The sequence below is a fragment of the Toxotes jaculatrix genome, chromosome 4 (assembly GCF_017976425.1).
Source record: "Toxotes jaculatrix isolate fToxJac2 chromosome 4, fToxJac2.pri, whole genome shotgun sequence".
Classification (NCBI taxonomy): domain Eukaryota; kingdom Metazoa; phylum Chordata; class Actinopteri; family Toxotidae; genus Toxotes; species Toxotes jaculatrix.
Genome location: NC_054397.1, coordinates 2296358 through 2316943, shown reverse-complemented (window position 1 = coordinate 2316943; position 20586 = coordinate 2296358). Strand labels below are relative to the sequence as shown.

The following is a 20586-nucleotide window of genomic DNA, read 5'->3' as shown; positions in this document are numbered from 1 at the left end:
TGTGGTACTTCTAGTTTTAAAGTTTCACATACATTTATAGAGCTCACATGCATTAAAGGTTCAGTTCACCCAAATTACAAAAGGAGAAACTCCAGTGGTATTTGTGGATGGACAAAAAATATCAAAAGTATTTGTGTTGCTTAATACAAGCAGGGGGAAGAGAGAGAATATGTTTAAGAAACAAACAAGTCTTTACCTACGTTTACCACTGTGGTTTATATGTTTTTATTTTTTCTTGATGTTTAGAATCATGTATGAATAACAAACCACAGATTCATGTTGTGTTCTTATAGTTTTTTGTTGACTGCACTGTACAGAGCACATGGATCCTCCCCATCTTCTTGAATTCTTGTTCTGTGAAGGGAAGAATAAACCGCTGACACTGAGTTTTTAACCTAATGTGTTTATATTGTTTAGATTTGTATTTTTAATAAGTGTAGTGCTGAAAGTGTTTGTGTGAGAGGAGCTGCTCACCCTGCTGCACTGCTGCCTTTGTCAAATCTGACAACAGAGTAATCAACCCCATCCTCCTCCTCCTCGTCTTCCTCTGTTCCTCTCTGGGGTTGAACTCGCCCGACGTTGCAGTAGACGGCCTCTGCGTTCTGCGGTGAGAGGCAGATGCTGGCGTAGTGAAGGTCATCCTGCTGTTCTGCTGGTCGTCTCTGTGCTGCAGCTGACGGGGTGTCGTACACCGGACCCACGTTTAGCTGACGGGACAAACAGAGCTCAGGCATAACGAGACTTTTATTGTGCTGCTGCACAAAAAATGCTTTGTTGTGATTTGGGTTAACAAACTAAAGAACTAAACACTAACTCTAACAAGGCAGCTGTGAAGAAAGTAAAGTGGGTAATAAAGCACTTTTCAGATGAGCCTTAACAGGACAGGTGCGGTTTGAAATGCTTTCTTCCTCTGACACCAGAATACTTGAAGCTCTTCCTTTCTCACCTGCGCTCTGCTGTCAGGTCTCTCTCCGGCCGTGCGCGACTTCTTTCTTCTACACAGGAGGAAAAGCAATTGAATGAGTTAACTAATACACTTAGGGAACAGATGCATTAGTAAACATAGTCATGGAGGCAAAGAACGGCTCACCTGATCCACAGGAACACAGCGAGGAGCATGAGAGCCAGGAGAGCAGCAGTGACTGTTCCGGCAGCTGCTGATTTCAATGCACCTGGAAATAATCAGAAGGAAAGAATGACATCATCGAATGACGTCATCAAACCGTTCACCTGGATGAAAACACCTGCTGTTGTTTCTCCACTTACTGATTCACATTTATTGGCTGAGAAACTGTCGATGTGTTTTATTAAAAGGAGTTTCTGTACATTAAGGTACATTAGAGACGCTTTGAGTTTGGCTGAGGTCAAGTATGTGCTGCAACAACACACCAAAAGCTGGAGTGAAGTGGTGGGTGTAGACGAGTGTGCACAACTCACCTGGAACAACAGTCAGATGGAAGGTGGAGTTAGTACGTCCTCTGCTGTTCTGGGCTTCACAGTAATAACTCCCACTGTGCTCAGCTCTGATGTTGGTGATGATGAAGATCTGTCCTGAAGCTTTTGCTGAGTCTTCATCCTCCTTGTACCAGGTATAATTAGCTGCTGGGTTAGCATCACTGCTACAGGTCAGAGTCACTGAACTTCCCTCCTTTATCTCAGCAGAGGGACTCACTGACACAGAGGGAAGCTTTGGAGTATCTGTGGAAAATATGTAGAGAAACACAACATTTTGTACACAGACCTGAGAATAATCAAAGTAAAGCTCTTTGTTATTTCTGTTTTATTAAGTGCTAAAAAAATACACTTGATTTTCTTCATTGACACCCACTGTCTGTACTTTTACTCTGAGTGTCTCAGTGATTTTCTGTTGTCTTCTACTTACACTGGACATCTAAGAACAGAGGTTCAGAGCTGATCTGTCCATACTGATTCTCAGACTTGCACTGGTAAAACCCTCTGTCCTCAGATCTGATGGAGGAGAAATTATAAATGTCCTCTGGTCCTTGAAGCAGTGTTTGGTTCTCCTTGTACCAGGTATAATCAGCAGCTGGGTTAGCATCACTGCTACAGGTCAGAGTCACTGAACTTCCCTCCACTATCTCACCAGAGGGACTCACTGACAGGGTGGACGTCTGTGGACCATCTGGAACAGATGTTTTGACACAGATGTGTATGAACTGAGATGAGCTGCAGCATCTGAAAGTTTACAGCAGGTCTTTGCTTTGGTTAAACAGATGCAACACACTCTGACAGATTAAAGCTGTTTATTTTTAATAAGAGGTTTTTACTCACATTTCACATTAATGAAGATAAAATTAGATGTCCTCCTCCCCAGATCATTCTCAGCTGTGCAGTAATACTGTCCAGAGTCAGAGGACTGGATGGAGCTGAAGACGAGCTGTGGTTCTTTCCTGAGCAGTGATTGGTTGTTTTTGTACCAGGTGTACACAGCGGGGGGGTTAGCATCACTGCTACAGCTGAGAGTCACTGAACTGTTCTTCATAATGTCACCAGGGGGACTCACCCACACTGTGGGAACCCTCGGAGCATCTGCAGGATATAAACATACGTTAACATGAGAATGTGTCTTTATAGAGAACAGACTCTTAACTGTTTGCTGCTGTCCACAGTGCTGATCCTGGATCTGTCCCAGGTACTCACCATCTCACATAACTGTGAAAATCACAGGGGCAAGAAAACTGCTGCCTATTTACACATCCAGCAGACACAAAGCCACGCCCACATTCATTTGGAGTGTTTGTTTCCAGCTGATCAATCTACGTCTAATATTCACACTCAAACAGAACTATGGGAGACTGGTGCTGCACAGATCAGTGCTCAGCAATGTCAGGGACATTTCTGAGCCTTTTCTACAGGAGCTGCAAGATGAGAGACACCACGATCAACTTTCATGTGTCACACACTGCCTCTGATTCTCAGCACACCTGAGGCCCGTTGGTGTTTTTGGTCTGTTCATGAGATTTTTTAACCAGATGATGTTTTGCTTGCGACACAGTGGAGTAAACTCACACACTGGAGGAGAGCGGTAACCCTCATAAGCACAGGAAAAACTGTCCTCAGGATCAAAGAGTCGTCTTAATGAATGAGATGTTTCTCCCGTGATTATCGTATCATTCTCATACCAGACAAAGGAAGAACGAGCAGGAAGAAAACAGCTGCTGTTACAAATGAGTGTTGGACCAGTAGAAGACCAGATCACCTTTACACGTGGTTCTGTGAACAAGAAACACAAATGTCATATAAAGTGAACTGTCAACAACACACACAGCTGCCTGTACAACTTCACCCTCTTGTGGCCAGTGGATAAAAGTGCAACCTCTCACAATGAACTGTAAACACATTAAGCAGCATGTGATCATTTGTGAGTGGGTATGTTCAGACTGTCGTCCTTATCAGTATCAACCCACCATGAACAATATACCACTTTCCTATTAACACATTTTCTCATCCATGTTCTCAGACTCCATTTGTTTAAAATTGCTTTTACTTCATCATTCCACTAAATTCAGCTTCATTAACAACATAATGAGTTTGTGTTCGTCAGTACCTGTGACAGTCAGAGTTGTACCAGGTAAACCACTCTGCCATTCAGACCAATACGTTTTGAATTTGAAGCGATACTGAGCTGAATCACTGTCTCTCAGGTCAGTGATTCTCAGAGTGGAGCGTCCTGTCATCGTTTCAAAGACCTGGACACGACCTGCGTACAGGGAGTCTTCACTAAGGTCCACAGGTTGTCTGCAATTACTCCCCGAACGATAACATTCAGCATTGAACCAATACTTAGATGTAACAGATCTATAACTGTTGTACGAGCAGGAAATGTCCACTGATGATCCTTTAAAGGCACAGATGCTTCTGTCAGTGTACGTCACTCTGCTGCATGAATCACCATAAACACCTGAAACATGAAATAGTTTTGATTATCACTATGAAAACTATACTCTCCACTGCACTAATTCACAGCTGGTTGTATTGCTGTGGGCAGGCTTAGCTAAGAAAGTTCAAACTCACACACTGAAGGAGAGGGTAAATCCTCGTGTCCTTCTACAGCACAGGAAACGCTGTCTTCAGAATAAAAGTAACCTGAATGATATTTTGTTTTCTGTCCATTCTTGTACCAGATGTAGGAGGGATGATTAGGAAGATCACAACTGCTGCTACACTTCAGATCTGACCATGTGCAGGTTCTGGCTGAGCATGTTGATGATGAGATCACCTTCACCCGCAAACCTGGATATATAAAGACACAGAGACATCACTGTAGACAGAACTGTCCACACAGACAAATGATAATCGATGTAGAGATTCAGGTTCTAACTTCTATAGTCTCCAACACTAATGTTACCTGTGACTGACAAAGTGACTCCTGGTGAACCAGTAAATGCACCACCTGGTTGGTTTGTTATGAACCTGAACTTGTACTGAGCTGAGTCGCTCTCTCTCAGGTCTCTGATTGTCAAAGTGCAGTCGTTCTCACCACAGTGATACTGCACACGACCTGCATACGCTGAGTCTGTTCTCACATCCACACGTTCTTCATCCTGGAATTTAGTAAACCAGAATCTTCTCTCAACTGTGGTTTCATGGCCATTCATTCTGGGTGGGTATCTGTAGGAGCAGCGTATTTCCACTGTTGATCCTTTTAAGGCGCAGATCTGAGTAAGAGAGTAAGTCACTCCCCAGCCATCCTGACCGTGTACCACTGTAAGAAAAAACAACATCTTCAGGTTCTAATCCTGTGTCTGAACTATTTGTTTGTCTTGAAACATGTTAAATATGCATCAAAAATAATGTTTGAGTATTTTTATACCAAATTCCTCTTTTTCATGCAAAGCTTGATGAATCATCTTGAACTCAGACACAGTCAGATAAATGAGATATAATCTCCCACATGTTTTAGACAGATAAGAAGCAGAACATGAATTATTATAAGAGTCTTGACTTGTTTCCTGTTTGTGGTCAGATCAGGAGGATGAAACTACAGAGAAATTCAAATCACTGATGTGTAACATCACACCTCCAGTCTGTGAAACCTATTAATGTGAAGTCCCATCATGTTACAGAAATATCACACAGAGGTCTGAACATCACATCACATGTTAACTGGGTTTGCAGGGTTTAGTGCACATGTATGGTGATAATGAAGCGCTGGTATCACTGAGTTAAAGAAAATGAGAAACAGCCAAACCTGCTCAATCACTGGCTGCAATGCTTCACTGGTTTCTCTGCTTTTTACAGTGTTTAGGATATTTTCTCTGTAAAAGGTGAACTCTGCTGTTGTTGAGCCTAATTTTTCATTTTTCAGCCTTTCATCATTTCATCTTTTCATCATCAACACATGGAAACCTCTCTCCATATCAGCACAGCGCTCAGACCACAGAACCCAGATAACACTTACAGATAACAGTCCACACAAAGCACAAAGCTCTGAATCAAAGGAACATCTTGACTTTCTTCTTCCTTTAACTGGCACTGGTTTCTCTTTACTCAACATCTGACCTGGTTTTCTTCCACTGACTAATCTGAAGTTCCTGCGAGCTGAGATACAAACGAAGAGGTTTGAAAAGTAACATTTTCTACTATGATTTATTTCATATCTCCAACTTCGCACCAAGTGCTGTAAATGTCTGCTGTTTGTGTCACAGCGACGATCATTCAATAAACTGAGCTTAAACCCTCAAAGTCCTTCAGCTAAAATCAGAGTGCTGTGTGAATGTAGAGGTACAGTACCTGACACACAGAGAACAAACACAACGAATCCACTCCATGCTGCTGTTAAGCTCATAGCTGCAACTCTCCGTCTTCTAAAACCTGTTGCATCTGCTCTCAGGACACTTCAGTCCTGTGAAGTTCTCACAGTTGTATGATCACTTGTTGAGATATGATCTAATTTCCTTCCTCTTTACATCATTAATATGCGTGGACAGTCTGTGCATCCCCGACATGAAATAAAAACATCGCTACGCATGAACTTTCCATCGTGCTGCAGAGAGTGAAAGAGACTTTGTGGCCAGTTCGCACCCAAACCACCCATCTCACAGCAGCCCACCATGAGGCCTTCTGTCTGAAAAGATGAAAAATTTCACTTTAAAATGCACATTTAAAAAATAAATGGAAATTTAAACAATTGACCACATTGTCCAATACTTGTTTTATAGGCCCATGAATAGTTGAGCTGTTGAAGATACATGGCTACTACACATTAACACACAGTTCACACATGAACATGCATTAACAGACTGATGCTCTAATGTTTCTTTGTTTTCTTGCAGCTCATTGAATCAGAGCTAACACAGAAATTAAACAGGGCAAAATAAGACATTCAGCTCCGTTTGCATCAGATAAAAACCTCTAAACTCTCAGACACAGATAAACAGCAGTAACATACCTTGATGTCGGTCTCGACTGGAGATAAACTCCCGTTATAACCTGCTCGTTCATCCTTATTATCACCTGCTTCTGTCCGCGCGCTCTGCGTCACCGTTTCTGTGGTTTACTCCGTGTTTTGTTTTTTTTTCATGCTGTCATTTCACTCCGTTATATGCAAACGATATCCTTTCAAAATAAACTTCCGTCTTCAACAGAAGATACACAAATAACAAAATAACAAATGCATTACAAACACTATCTTTACATCTGTGAACCACGCTGCACTGGGGTCGGTAACAGTTCATTTGCTCCGTTCAGTTTCACTCTTCACTCATTTTAATAACCAAATTAAATTCACACCAGACAGAGCGCTACAAACTGCTCCTCAGCTCCTTCATTTCTCTGGTGACTGTTCAAAAAGCTGATCCTTCACCAAACCGGTCGGAGCAAGTAGATGCAGCAGAAGCTTTGACTGTGGACAGAGCTGCAGCGGAGTCCTGTCTGCTAACAGCTGGAGGAAGGGGACCTTAGGTCTCTTTCAGCCGGAGCTATGTCCCACTTGGCTCCTCCACAATTCCAACACTGAACACCTTGAACTAACTTGCTGACAGTTGGATCAGACAGAGGAAAAAATGATTAGCTGGATATCTTCATTCACTAAAAGATCAGGTTATTTAAACATAGATGAGCTCAATCAAGTCACTTTACTTATTGTAGAGAATAAAAACACAAACGGAAAAACAGAGCAGAGAACGATTGTTGTAAATAGAAACTGTATATAGACAAATGTACTTGACATGACATTGGAAATGATTTTCCAGCACTAGAAGGAAAATATTTCTCTTTAGTGACATTTTTGAGGAAGGACAATCTTTGCTGCTGCCCCAGTACGAGAAGCCAGGTTTGTTTTGTTGTTTATGTGTTGTGTGTTATGTGTTGTTTATATGCTGCATTGTTGAACATTTCAGTCCTGAGAAATGTCTTTTGCTGAAACCCTATAAACAGACTGCAGACTGCTGCTGCGCTGATTCTCTGCGTTTCTTGCTGACGGTGCTGTACAGTGCAAATGAATCCTCCACAGCCTCTCCACGTCTTAATCTGTTAATGACAACATTTGTTTAGCAAATTATTAATAAGATGTTATAATAACAGACCCAAAATATGAAGTAAGACTAACTCTGTGTAGCAGAGACAGTTATTCTGGACTCACCCTGGCGTAGCAGTGGCGCTCTTCACATTGACGACAGTGTATTCCACACCCTCCTCGTCCTCCTCCTCTTCTTCTGTCTTGTGTCTGTTGGGCTGACGGTTTGTAGAGAAGCTCACGCTGGCATAGAAGAGTTCGTCCTGCTGCTAAGGTGAATCATGGGAAAGATTTTAGCACAAAATGGTCGTATAGTAAAACACCTCAAGGACTGAGGGTGAGAGGCAATTCCAGTAATGTCCTGGCTCAAAGACACTCTGACATGTGGACAGGAGGGGGTTGAGTTTTAAGGTGAGAGTGGACTCTCAGTAACACCTGAACTCCCCTTTCTCACCTGTGCTGTGTTGTCTGGTCCCTCTCCAGGCTCAGGTGGTTGTTTCAAGAACTTCTTTCTTCTGGACACAAGAAAAAAATGAACAAACAAATGAATCATCATATAAAACTGACTTAATGAAAGAAGCATTACTGAATTTAACCACAGTAAAACTGAGCTGCTTACCTAAACAGTACGAAGGCACAGAGGAATATGAGAGCCAGAAAAATAACAGCAACTGATCCAGCAGCTGCTGATTTCACTGAACCTGGAAAACAGTGATCAAACAGGAAAACTGATCATTAATTATGGAATTTCAGGCTGTAGGTATCCTACCAGCAGCACCTTTTAGGTGTAAATGACTTGTGCACAGACGTGACTTACTTGCCCTAACAGTCAGATGGAAGGTGGAGTTATTACGCCCTCTGCTGTTCTGGGCTTCACAGTAATAACTCCCACTGTGCTCAGCTCTGATGTTGGTGATGATGAAGATCTGTCCTGAAGCTTTTGCTGAGTCTTCATCCTCCTTGTACCAGGTATAATTAGCTGCTGGGTTAGCATCACTGCTACAGGTCAGATTCACTGAGCTGCCCTCCTTTATCTCAGCAGAGGGACTCACTGACACAGAGGGAAGCTTTGGAGCATCTGGTGGACAACAGACATGTCTTCAGTATTTGGAGCCTGGTTCTACACATACGCAGGCAAAGAAGGGTTTTTGCAAAGAGTACCACAAACCCAGAGGGCCACCAAAGAAGAAGGAGAAAGAACTGTATTACACAAAACACATAGAAAAACAAAGAGTTATAGTATTCCACTTCAAACTAAAGGCTAACATCAGCATGCTAATATGTGCACAATGACAACACTAACAAGCTGTAAACTTAAAACTCAACTCAATAAACACAAAGCACATCTGAGGCTGAGCTGAACGTCACTGTCAATGTTTTCACCACATTTTATGGCCATTCATTCAACAGTTGTTAGGACATTTCACTCACAACTACAAGTGTGAACCAAACGTGTGTAAAGAGCAGCAGCACCTGCACTGACAGTTGGAAACTCTTTATATTTCTTCTTAACAACATGAAATGGTTTCAGCCTAGAGCAGGTAAGACAGCAGATAGATCAGAATGTATGTAAATACACTGTTTGCCAAAACGATTTGTTAATACTTACAATACACTTCTATGAACAGAGGTGAAGACACTGAGCGTCCATGTTGATTCACAGACCTGCAGTAGTAGGTCCCTCTGTCCTCAGAGCTGATGGAGGAGAAATGATAAATGTCCTCTGGTCCCTGAAGCAGTGTTTGGTTCTCCTTGTACCAGGTATAATTAGCTGCTGGGTTAGCATCACTGCTACAGGTCAGAGTCACTGAACTTCCCTCCACTATCTCACCAGAGGGACTCAGTGACAGGGTGGACGTCTGTGGACCATCTGGAACAGATGTTTTGACACAGATTTGTATGAACTGAGATGAGCTGCAGCATCTGAAAGTTTACAGCAGGTCTTTGCTTTGGTTAAACAGATGCAACACACTCTGACAGATTAAAGCTGTTTATTTTTAATAAGAGGTTTTTACTCACATTTCACATTAATGAAGATAAAATTAGATGTCCTCCTCCCCAGATCATTCTCAGCTGTGCAGTAATACTGTCCAGAGTCAGAGGACTGGATGGAGCTGAAGACGAGCTGTGGTTCTTTCCTCAGCAGTGATTGGTTGTTTTTGTACCAGGTGTACACAGCGGGGGGGTTAGCATCACTGCTACAGCTGAGAGTCACTGAACTGTTCTTCATAATGTCACCAGGGGGACTCACCCACACTGTGGGAACCCTCGGAGCATCTGCAGGATATAAACATACGTTAACATGAGAATGTGTTTTGATAGAGAACAGACTCTTAACTGTTTGCTGCTGTCCACAGTGCTGATCCTGGATCTGTCCCAGGTACTCACCATCTCACATAACTGTGAAAATCACAGGGGCAAGAAAACTGCTGCCTATTTACACATCCAGCAGACACAAAGCCACGCCCACATTCATTTGGAGTGTTTGTTTCCAGCTGATCAATCTACGTCTAATATTCACACTCACATTGATCGGAGCTGCTTTAAAGGATGAGGCTGCTGATTTTCTGTATTTTTCTTATTGTCAGTAAATATCATGAAAAGACCAAAACAGTGAGTGTACCTTACTAATTCATGTTGTCTGTGTATTCATAGTCTGATTTAGATTATTCATCTGTGCCACAGAGCTCCATTGTTGTCCACACTGCTACCCTGGGTGACATGTTTCTCCATATGGGCACAACGGTTTATTTCCAAAACGCTCCACAGACAAATAATGCTGATCAATTCTGCAGTTTCAGTAGAGCAGAGAACACTTTGTATAAGAACACAGTTCTGTTGTTGTGTTACATATCACAAGCTTCTGACATTGATGTTAATGTTCCAGGGACAGAGTTGGATCAGTACACTGAGGATAAATATACTGTACGTCAGCAATGTCAGGGACATTTCTGAGAATTTTCTACAGGAGCTGCAAGATGATTCTCAGCACACCTGAGGCCCGTTGGTGTTTTTGGTCTGTTCATGGGATTTTTGACAACAATGAAAAATTCAATCCTTTAAAGTTTAAACCAGATGATGTTTTGCTTGTGACACAGTGGAGTAAACTCACACACTGGAGGAGAGCGGTAACCCTCATAAGCACAGGAAAAACTGTCCTCAGGATCAAAGAGTCGTCTTAATGAATGAGATGTTTCTCCCGTGATTATGTTTCCATTCTCATACCAGACAAAGGAAGAACGAGCAGGAAGAAGACAGCTGCTGTGACAAACCAGTGTTGGACCAGTAGAAGACCAGATCACCTGCACCTGTAAATCTGGATCTGTGAACAAGAAAGTGAACTGTCAACAACACACACAGCTGCCTGTACAACTTCACCCTCTTGTGGCCAGTGGATAAAAGTGCAACCTCTCACAATGAACTGTAAACACATTAAGCAGCATGTGATCATTTGTGAGTGGGTATGTTCAGACTTCATTAACAACATAATGAGTTTGTGTTCGTCAGTACCTGTGACGGTCAGAGTTGTACCAGGTAAACCACTCTGCCATTCGGACCAATACGTTTTGAATTTGAAGCGATACTGAGCTGAATCACTGTCTCTCAGGTCAGTGATTCTCAGAGTGGAGCGTCCTGTCCTCGTTTCAAAGACCTGGACACGACCTGCATACAGGGACTCTTCACTAAGGTCCACAGCTTGTCTGCAATTACTCCCCGAACGATAACATTTATTTATGAACCACAACTTAGATGTAACAGATCCATAACTGTTGTACGAGCAGGAAATGTCCACTGATGATCCTTTAAAGGCACAGATGCTTCTGTCAGTGTACGTCACTCTGCTGCATGAATCACCATAAACACCTGAAACATGAAAGTTTTGATTATCACTATGAAAACTATACTCTCCACTGCACTAATTCACAGCTGGTTGTATTGCTGTGAGCAGGCTTAGCTAAGAAAGTTCAAACTCACACACTGAAGGAGAGGGTAAACCCTCGTGTCCTTCTACAGCACAGGAAACGCTGTCTTCAGAATAAAAGTAACCTGAATGATATTTTGTTTTTCCTCCAGTTTTCTGTCCATTCTTGTACCAGATGTAGGAGGGATGATTAGTTAGATCACAACTGCTGCTACACATCAGAGGTGGAGAATAGATCACCTTCACCTGCAAACCTGGATATATAAAGACACAGAGACATCACTGTAGACAGAACTGTCCACACAGACAGATGATAATCGATGCAGAGATTCAGGCTCTAACTTCTATAGTCTCCAACACTAATGTTACCTGTGACTGACAAAGTGACTCCTGGTGAACCAGTAAATGCACCACCTGGTTGGTTTGTTATGAACATGAACTTGTACTGAGCTGAGTCGCTCTCTCTCAGGTCTCTGATTGTCAAAGTGCAGTCGTTCTCACCACAGTGATACTGCACACGACCTGCATACGCTGAGTCTGTTCTCACATCCACAGGTTCTTCATCCTGGAATTTAGTAAACCAGAATCTTCTCTCAACTGTGGTTTCATGGCCATTCACTCTGGGTGGGTATCTGTAGGAGCAGCGTATTTCCACTGTTGATCCTTTTAAGGCACAGATCTTACGAAGAGAGTAAGTAGCTCCCCAGCCATCCTGACCGTGTACCACTGTAACACAGAGAACATCAGAAAACACTGATTTATGAAAAGGTAACGAGGACCAGCTTAAAAAATCCTATTTACAGCAGAGTCACAAAGAATTCTCAGTAAAGACAGAAACTTTCACTTCAGTGTAGAAACCAGCTGAATGACTAATACATGTCCTGAAATGACTTGACTCCAACACTGAACGTTTAAGAAAGATTCCTGTCATATTGTTTTACACTTGTTATTTAAATTTTGATTTCTGTTTATTATCTTTCAAACTCATGATACAAATAACATTTCTCACTTCCTGGTGTTGTGTTGTTGTGGCACACATCACACTGCATTACACTCACGTTGGCTCTTCACAGGAATAGGTGACAAAGTTTGTTTCCTGTTTTTTGAACCTTTGTTAGATTTTTTCTTCGTCTCTCAAACAGAAAACTGACATTTCTGGATAAATGATTAACTGACTGCATCTGTCAGACGAACCACTTACAGATCTATTTATACACTTACTTGAAAAAGCCGAACCATTACTGTGCAATAAGACACATCACTTATATGCTGAGATAAAAAAGACCTTTCGAAATGTTGCAGTGTGTGAAAACATCAACACGACTGTAGTTTAACAGCACAATAAAAAAACCTCAGAGCTAAACGTGAAAAATCCTGTTAGAAAATCAGCACTAACTGCACAGATATTCAGCAAATCAGCAAACAGACATACATCACACATCAAGTGTAGAAAGGTGATGTTTGAGGAATTCATTTACTCATTCGACACAGTGCAGGAGACGGTACCTGGCACAGTGAGAAGAAGGACAACAAATCCACTTGCTGCTGCTGTTAAACTCATCGCTGCTCCTGTCATCTCTCCGTGTGACTTCAGAGTCAATAAAACACATCGGCTGGTGAACAATGTAGGAAAGAAATGTCACATCAAAAAACAATTCTTCTTCCCTCAGAGAAAGTAAATCTTCCTCTGTGGTTTGCACAGCCAGCAGAGGACAGACGTTCCGCTCTAAAAAGAAACTTCCTTCCTCTTTATGTTCTATAATCTGCTCGACGGCAGTAACCACTATTACTGTGGTGTGATGGTGGTAAGGCCCTATCCTACACATCACTGCAGCCTGCTAACACCATTTATACTGAGAAAAGAAAAAACTGTTTATTTTTTTAGGGATCAGGTTGGAGTGAGGTTTACACTGTGAGGTGACTTAAGGCAGATCTGAAAGGAGTTTGGAGGTCAAAGGTCAAAGGGCAAGGTCAGTATGATCATATTGATGTTTTGCATGGTAATGGAATATCGTAACAACCCTTTGAAGGATTGTCTTCAAACTTTGCACACATGTTGACTGTGCCTCAAAGATGAATTGAGTCGACTTTGGAAGTCAGAGGTCAAAGGTCAAGGTCGCTGTGACCTTAATGCAAATGTTGTGCTTCACTATGTGTTATCTCTACAATACTTTGAGTGATGTTCTTCAGACTTTGCACATATCATCACTGCTTGTCAAAGATGGAGTCAATATGTATTGGAGGTCAGAGGTCAAAGGTCAAGGCCACTGTGATCTTGTGTAAGTTTAACCTCTACATCTGCTACAAACAGGCACCCAGCCGTGCAGAGGCATACCACCGCCATGTGGTACTTCTAGTTTTAAAGTTTCACATACATTTATAGAGCTCACATGCATTAAAGGTTCAGTTCACCCAAATTACAAAAGGAGAAACTCCAGTGGTATTTGTGGATGGACAAAAAATATCAAAAGTATTTGTGTTGCTTAATACAAGCAGGGGGAAGAGAGAGAATATGTTTAAGAAACAAACAAACAAACAAACAAGTCTTTTCCTACGTTTACCACTGTGGTTTATATGTTTTTATTTTTTCTTGATGTTTAGAATCATGTATGAATAACAAACCACAGATTCATGTTGTGTTCTTATAGTTTTTTGTTGACTGCACTGTACAGAGCACATGGATCCTCCCCATCTTCTTGAATTCTTGTTCTGTGAAGGGAAGAATAAACCGCTGACACTGAGTTTTTAACCTAATGTGTTTATATTGTTTAGATTTGTATTTTTAATAAGTGTAGTGCTGAAAGTGTTTGTGTGAGAGGAGCTGCTCACCCTGCTGCACTGCTGCCTTTGTCAAATCTGACAACAGAGTAATCAACCCCATCCTCCTCCTCCTCGTCTTCCTCTGTCCCTCTCTGGGGTTGAACTCGCCCGACGTTGCAGTAGACGGCCTCTGCGTTCTGCGGTGAGAGGCAGATGCTGGCGTAGTGAAGGTCATCCTGCTGTTCTGCTGGTCGTCTCTGTGCTGCAGCTGACGGGGTGTCGTACACCGGACCCACGTTTAGCTGACGGGACAAACAGAGCTCAGGCATAACGAGACTTTTATTGTGCTGCTGCACAAAAAATGCTTTGTTGTGATTTGGGTTAACAAACTAAAGAACTAAACACTAATCCTAACAAGGCAGCTGTGAAGAAAGTAAAGTGTGTAATAAAGCACTTTTCAGATGAGCCTTAAATGGACAACTCTTCCTTTCTCACCTGCGCTCTGTTGTCAGGTCTCTCTCCGGCCGTGCGAGACTTATTTCTTCTACACAGGAGGAAAAGCAATTGAATGAGTTAAGTAATACACTTAGGGAACAGATGCATTAGTAAACATGGTCATGGAGGCAAAGAACGGCTCACCTGATCCACAGGAACACAGCGAGGAGCATGAGAGCCAGGAGAGCAGCAGTGACTGTTCCGGCAGCTGCTGATTTCAATGCACCTGGAAATAATCAGAAGGAAAGAATGACATCATCGAATGACGTCATCAAACCGTTCACCTGGATGAAAACACCTGCTGTTGTTTCTCCACTTACTGATTCACATTTATTGGCTGAGAAACTGTTGATGTGTTTTATTAAAAGGAGTTTCTGTGTGTTCAGGTACGTTAGAGACGCTTTGAGTTTGGCTGAGGTCAAGTATGTGCAACAACAACACAACAAAAGCTGGAGTGAAGTGGTGGGTGTAGACGAGTGTGCACAACTCACCTGGAACAACAGTCAGATGGAAGGTGGAGCTATGACGTCCTCTGCTGTTCTGGGCTTCACAGTAATAACTCCCACTGTGCTCAGCTCTGATGTTGGTGATGGTGAAGATCTGTCCTGAAGCTTTTGCTGAGTCTTCATCCTTCTTGTACCAGGTATAATTAGCTGCTGGGTTAGCATCACTGCTACAGGTCAGATTCACAGAGCTGCCCTCCTTTATCTCAGCAGAGGGACTCACTGACACAGAGGGAAGCTTTGGAGCATCTGTGGAAAATATGTAGAGAAACACAACATTTTGTACACAGACCTGAGAATAATCAAAGTAAAGCTCTTTGTTATTTCTGTTTTATTAAGTGCTAAAAAAATACACTTGATTTTCTTCATTGACACCCACTGTCTGTACTTTTACTCTGAGTGTCTCAGTGATTTTCTGATGTCTTCTACTTACACTGGACATCTAAGAACAGAGGTTCAGAGCTGATCTGTCCATACTGATTCTCAGACTTGCACTGGTAAAACCCTCTGTCCTCAGATCTGATGGAGGAGAAATTATAAATGTCCTCTGGTCCTTGAAGCAGTGTTTGGTTCTCCTTGTACCAGGTATAATCAGCTGCTGGGTTAGCATCACTGCTACAGGTCAGAGTCACTGAACTTCCCTCCACTATCTCACCAGAGGGACTCACTGACAGGGTGGACGTCTGTGGACCATCTGGAACAGATGTTTTGACACAGATGTGTATGAACTGAGATGAGCTGCAGCATCTGAAAGTTTACAGCAGGTCTTTGCTTTGGTTAAACAGATGCAACACACTCTAACAGATTAAAGCTGTTTATTTTTAATAAGAGGTTTTTACTCACATTTCACATTAATGAAGATAAAATTAGATGTCCTCCTCCCCAGATCATTCTCAGCTGTGCAGTAATACTGTCCAGAGTCAGAGGACTGGATGGAGCTGAAGACGAGCTGTGGTTCTTTCCTGAGCAGTGATTGGTTGTTTTTGTACCAGGTGTACACAGTGGGGGAGTTAGCATCACTGCTACAGTTGAGAGTCACTGAACTGTACTTCATAATGTCACCAGGGGGACTCACCCACACTGTGGGAACCCTCGGAGCATCTGCAGGATATAAACATACGTTAACATGAGAATGTGTTTTTATAGAGAACAGACTCTTAACTGTTTGCTGCTGTCCACAGTGCTGATCCTGGATCTGTCCCAGGTACTCACCATCTCACATAACTGTGAAAATCACAGGGGCAAGAAAACTGCTGCCTATTTACACATCCAGCAGACACAAAGCCACGCCCACATTCATTTGGAGTGTTTGTTTCCAGCTGATCAATCTACGTCTAATATTCACACTCAAACAGAAATATGGGAGACTGGTGCTGCACAGATCAGTGCTCAGCAATGTCAGGGACATTTCTGAGCCTTTTCTACAGGAGCTGCAAGATGAGAGACACCAGGATCAACTTTCATGTGTCACACACTGCCTCGGATTCTCAGCACACCTGAGGCCCGTTGGTGTTTTTGGTCTGTTCATGAGATTTTTTAACCAGATGATGTTTTGCTTGCGACACAGTGGAGTAAACTCACACACTGGAGGAGAGCGGTAACCCTCATAAGCACAGGAAAAACTGTCCTCAGGATCAAAGAGTCGTCTTAATGAATGAGATGTTTCTCCCATGATTATGTTTCCATTCTCATACCAGACAAAGGAAGAACGACCAGGAAGAAGACAGCTGCTGTTACAAATGAGTTTTGGACCAGTAGAAGACCAGATCACCTGCACCTGCACACGTGGTTCTGTGAACAAGAAACACAAATGTCATATAAAGTGAACAGTCAACAACACACACAGCTGCCTGTACAACTTCACCCTCTTGTGGCCAACGGATAAAAGTGCAACCTCTCACAATGAACTGTAAACACATTAAGCAGCATGTGATCATTTGTGAGTGGGTATGTTCAGACTTCATTAACAACATAATGAGTTTGTGTTCGTCAGTACCTGTGACAGTCAGAGTTGTACCAGGTAAACCACTCTGCCATTCAGACCAATACATTTTGAATTTGAAGCGATACTCAGCTGAATCACTCTCTCTCAGGTCAGTGATTCTCAGAGTGGAGCGTCCTGTCGTCGTTTCAAAGACCTGGACACGACCTGCATACAGGGAGTCTTCACTAAGGTCCACAGGTTGTCTGCAATAACTCCTCGAACGATAACATTCAGCATTGAACCAGAACTTAGATGTAACAGATCCATAATAATTGTTGTACGAGCAGGAAATGTCCACTGATGATCCTTTAAAGGCACAGATGCTTCTGTCAGTGTACGTCACTCTGTTGCATGAATCACCATAAACACCTGAAACATGAAATAGTTTTGATTATCACTATGAAAACTATACTCTCCACTGCACTAATTCACAGCTGGTTGTATTGCTGTGGGCAGGCTTAGCTATGAAAGTTCAAACTCACACACTGAAGGAGAGGGTAAACCCTCGTGTCCTTCTACAGCACAGGAAACGCTGTCTTCAGAATAAAAGTAACCTGAATGATATTTTGTTTTTTCCCCAGTTTTCTGTCCATTCTTGTACCAGATGTAGGAGGGATGATTAGGAAGATCACAACTGCTGCTACACTTCAGATCTGACCATGTGCAGGTTCTGGCTGAGCATGTTGATGATGAGATCACCTTCACCCGCAAACCTGGATATATAAAGACACAGAGACATCGCTGTAGACAGAACTGTCCACACAGACAAATGATAATCGATGCAGAGATTCAGGTTCTAACTTCTATAGTTTCCAACACTAATGTTACCTGTGACTGACAAAGTGACTCCTGGTGAACCAGTAAATGCACCTCCTGGTTGGTTTGTTATGAACCTGAACTTGTACTGAGCTGAGTCGCTCTCTCTCAGGTCTCTGATTGTCAAAGTGCAGTCGTTCTCACCACAGTGATACTGCACACGACCTGCATACGCTGAGTCTGTTCTCACATCCACACGTTCTTCATCCTGGAATTTAGTAAACCAGAATCTTCTCTCAACTGTGGTTTCATGGCCATTCATTCTGGGTGGGTATCTGTAGGAGCAGCGTATTTCCACTGTGGATCCTTTTAAGGCACAGATCTCAGTAAGAGAGTAAGTCACTCCCCAGCCATCCTGACCATGTACCACTGTAAGAAAAAACAACATCTTCAGGTTCTAATCCTGTGTCTGAACTATTTATTTGTCTTGAAACATGTTAAATATGCATCAAAAATAATGTTTGAGTATTTTTATACCAAATTCCTCTTTTTCATGCAAAACTTGATGAATCATCTTGAACTCAGACACAGTCAGATAAATGAGATATAATATGCCACATGTTTTAGACAGATAAGAAGCAGAACATGAATTATTATAAGAGTCTTGACTTGTTTCCTGTTTGTGGTCAGATCAGGAGGATGAAACTACAGAGAAATTCAAATCACTGATGTGTAACATCACACCTCCAGTCTGTGAAACCTGTTAATGTGAAGTCCCATCATGTTACAGAAACACCACACCGAGGTCTGAACATCACATCACATGTTAACTGGGTTTGCAGGGTTTAGTGCACATGTATGGTGATAATGAAGAGCTGGTATCGTTGAGTTAAAGAAAATGAGAAACAGACAAACCTGCTCAGTCACTGGCTGCAATGCTTCACTGGTTTCTCTGCTTTTTACAGTGTTTAGGATATTTTCTCTGTAAAAGGTGAACTCTGCTGTTGTTGAGCCTAATTTTTCATTTTTCAGCCTTTCATCATTTCATCTTTTCATCATCAACACATGGAAACCTCTCTCCATATCAGCACAGCGCTCAGACCATAGAACCCAGATAACACTTACAGTTACAGTCCACACAAAGCACAAAGATCTGAATCAAAGGAACATCTTGACTTTCTTCTTCCTTTAATTGGCACTGGTTTCTCTTTACTCAACATCTGACCTGGTTTTCTTCCACTGACTAATCTGAAGTTCCTGCGAGCTGAGATACAAACGAAGAGGTTTGAAAAATAATATTTTCTACTGTGATTTATTTTATATCTCCAGCTTTGCACCAAGTCCTGTAAATGTCTGCTGTTTCCGGGTTTGTATCACAGCGTCATCAGCGACGATCGTTCAATAAACTGAGCTTAAACCCTCAAAGTCCTTCAGCTAAAATCAGAGTGCTGTGTGAATGTAGAGGTACAGTACCTGACACACAGAGAACAAACACAACGAATCCACTCGATGCTGCTGTTAAGCTCATAGCTGCAACTCTCTGTCTTCTAAAACCTGTTGCATCTGCTCTCAGGACACTTCAGTCCTGTGAAGTTGTCACAGTTGTATGATCACTTGTTGAGATCTGATCTGATTTCCTTCCTCTTTACATCATTAATATGCGTGGACAGTCTGTGCAGCCCCGACATGAAATGAAAACATCGCTACGCATGAACTTTCCAATGTGCTGCAGAGAGTGAAAGAGACTTTGTGGCCTGTTTGAACCCAAAATGCACATTTAAAAAATAAATGGAAATTTAAACAACTGACCACATTGTCCAATACTTGTTTAATAGGCCCATGAATAGTTGAGCTGTTGGAAATACATGGCAACTACACATTAACATACAGTTCACACATGAACATGCGCGGACTGATGCTCTAATGTTTCTTTGTTTTCTTGCAGCTCATTGAATCAGAGCTAACACAGAAATTAAACAGGGTAAAATAAGACATTCAGCTCCGTTTGCGTCTGTTAACCATTTCTGCTCAGCTCCCCGACCGTGGTCCGAGAGCACGGAGGAACCGTGAGGAGCTCCAGGGACGAGCGGTATCTGCTCGTGGTTAACACCCCCTCCTTGTCACTCACACGACGGAAGAACTCGGAAGACGAGCCGGGAGCCTTGTTCACCTGGAACGGCTTCAGCTTTATTGTTACTCTCACGTTCACTGTATTAAATTCCTGCCGCTCACGTGCAACTCGCTCAACTTCAATTCTCCAGCAAACATCTTCCTCGCGCACACACACCTGCACGCTCATAAACAACAGGGACGTACACACACACACATACACACGCGCCACTCTTATAACACATCAGATAAAAACCTCTAAACTCTCAGACACAGATAAACAGCAGTAACATACCTTGATGTCGGTCTCGACTGGAGCTAAACTCCCGTTATAACCTGCTCGTTCATCCTTATTATCACCTGTTTCTGTCCGCGCGCTCTGCGTCACCGTTTCTGTGGTTTACTCCGTGTTTTTTTTTGTCATTTCACTCCGTTATATGCAAAAGATATCCTTTCAAAATAAACTTCCGTCCTCACAGAAAACACACAAATAACAAAATGCATTACAAACGCTAACTTTACATCTGTGAGCCACGCTGCACTGGGGTCGGTAACAGTTCATTTGCTCTGCTCAGTTTCA

General features: G+C 42.4%; 2 protein-coding genes across 2 annotated transcripts; both read right to left on the bottom strand.

The window, feature by feature from the left end:
- Nucleotides 1–187: 187 nt before the first annotated feature.
- LOC121181348 (B-cell receptor CD22-like) lies at nt 188–3698 on the bottom strand. The gene is made up of 8 exons (XM_041037271.1): nt 3569–3698; nt 2293–2550; nt 1883–2143; nt 1438–1698; nt 1091–1172; nt 947–995; nt 475–707; nt 188–354 (listed from the first exon to the last, which is right to left on the bottom strand). Exons 1-8 carry the CDS (start codon nt 3696–3698, stop codon nt 288–290), a joined length of 1341 nt encoding a protein of 446 aa, XP_040893205.1. The 3' UTR covers nt 188–287.
- Nucleotides 3699–7148: 3450 nt separating this feature from the next.
- Nucleotides 7149–17688, bottom strand: LOC121180555 (B-cell receptor CD22-like). The gene is made up of 13 exons (XM_041036063.1): nt 17624–17688; nt 17154–17510; nt 16739–16948; nt 16001–16258; nt 15591–15851; nt 15153–15406; nt 10856–10858; nt 9087–9294; nt 8295–8555; nt 8097–8178; nt 7932–7992; nt 7604–7746; nt 7149–7491 (listed from the first exon to the last, which is right to left on the bottom strand). Exons 2-13 carry the CDS (start codon nt 17206–17208, stop codon nt 7389–7391), a joined length of 1899 nt encoding a protein of 632 aa, XP_040891997.1. The 5' UTR covers nt 17209–17510; nt 17624–17688; the 3' UTR covers nt 7149–7388.
- Nucleotides 17689–20586: the final 2898 nt, after the last annotated feature.

What these genes read in the sequence shown, in the direction of transcription:
- LOC121181348 (XM_041037271.1), bottom strand. Translation starts at nt 3,698, where the DNA reads ATGACAGGACGCTCCACTCTGAGAATCACTGACCTGAGAGACAGTGAT. An exon ending in TACAACTCTGACTGTCACAG is followed by an intron (nt 2,551 to 3,568) that starts GTACTGACGAAC and finishes TATATCCTGCAG; the next exon opens with ATGCTCCGAGGGTTCCCACA. An exon ending in TCTGTTCTTAGATGTCCAGT is followed by an intron (nt 1,699 to 1,882) that starts GTAAGTAGAAGA and finishes TATTTTCCACAG; the next exon opens with ATACTCCAAAGCTTCCCTCT.
- LOC121180555 (XM_041036063.1), bottom strand. Translation starts at nt 17,208, where the DNA reads ATGTATTGGTCTGAATGGCAGAGTGGTTTACCTGGTACAACTCTGACT. An exon ending in TTACCGCTCTCCTCCAGTGT is followed by an intron (nt 16,259 to 16,738) that starts GTGAGTTTACTC and finishes TATATCCTGCAG; the next exon opens with ATGCTCCGAGGGTTCCCACA. An exon ending in TCTGTTCTTAGATGTCCAGT is followed by an intron (nt 15,407 to 15,590) that starts GTAAGTAGAAGA and finishes TATTTTCCACAG; the next exon opens with ATGCTCCAAAGCTTCCCTCT.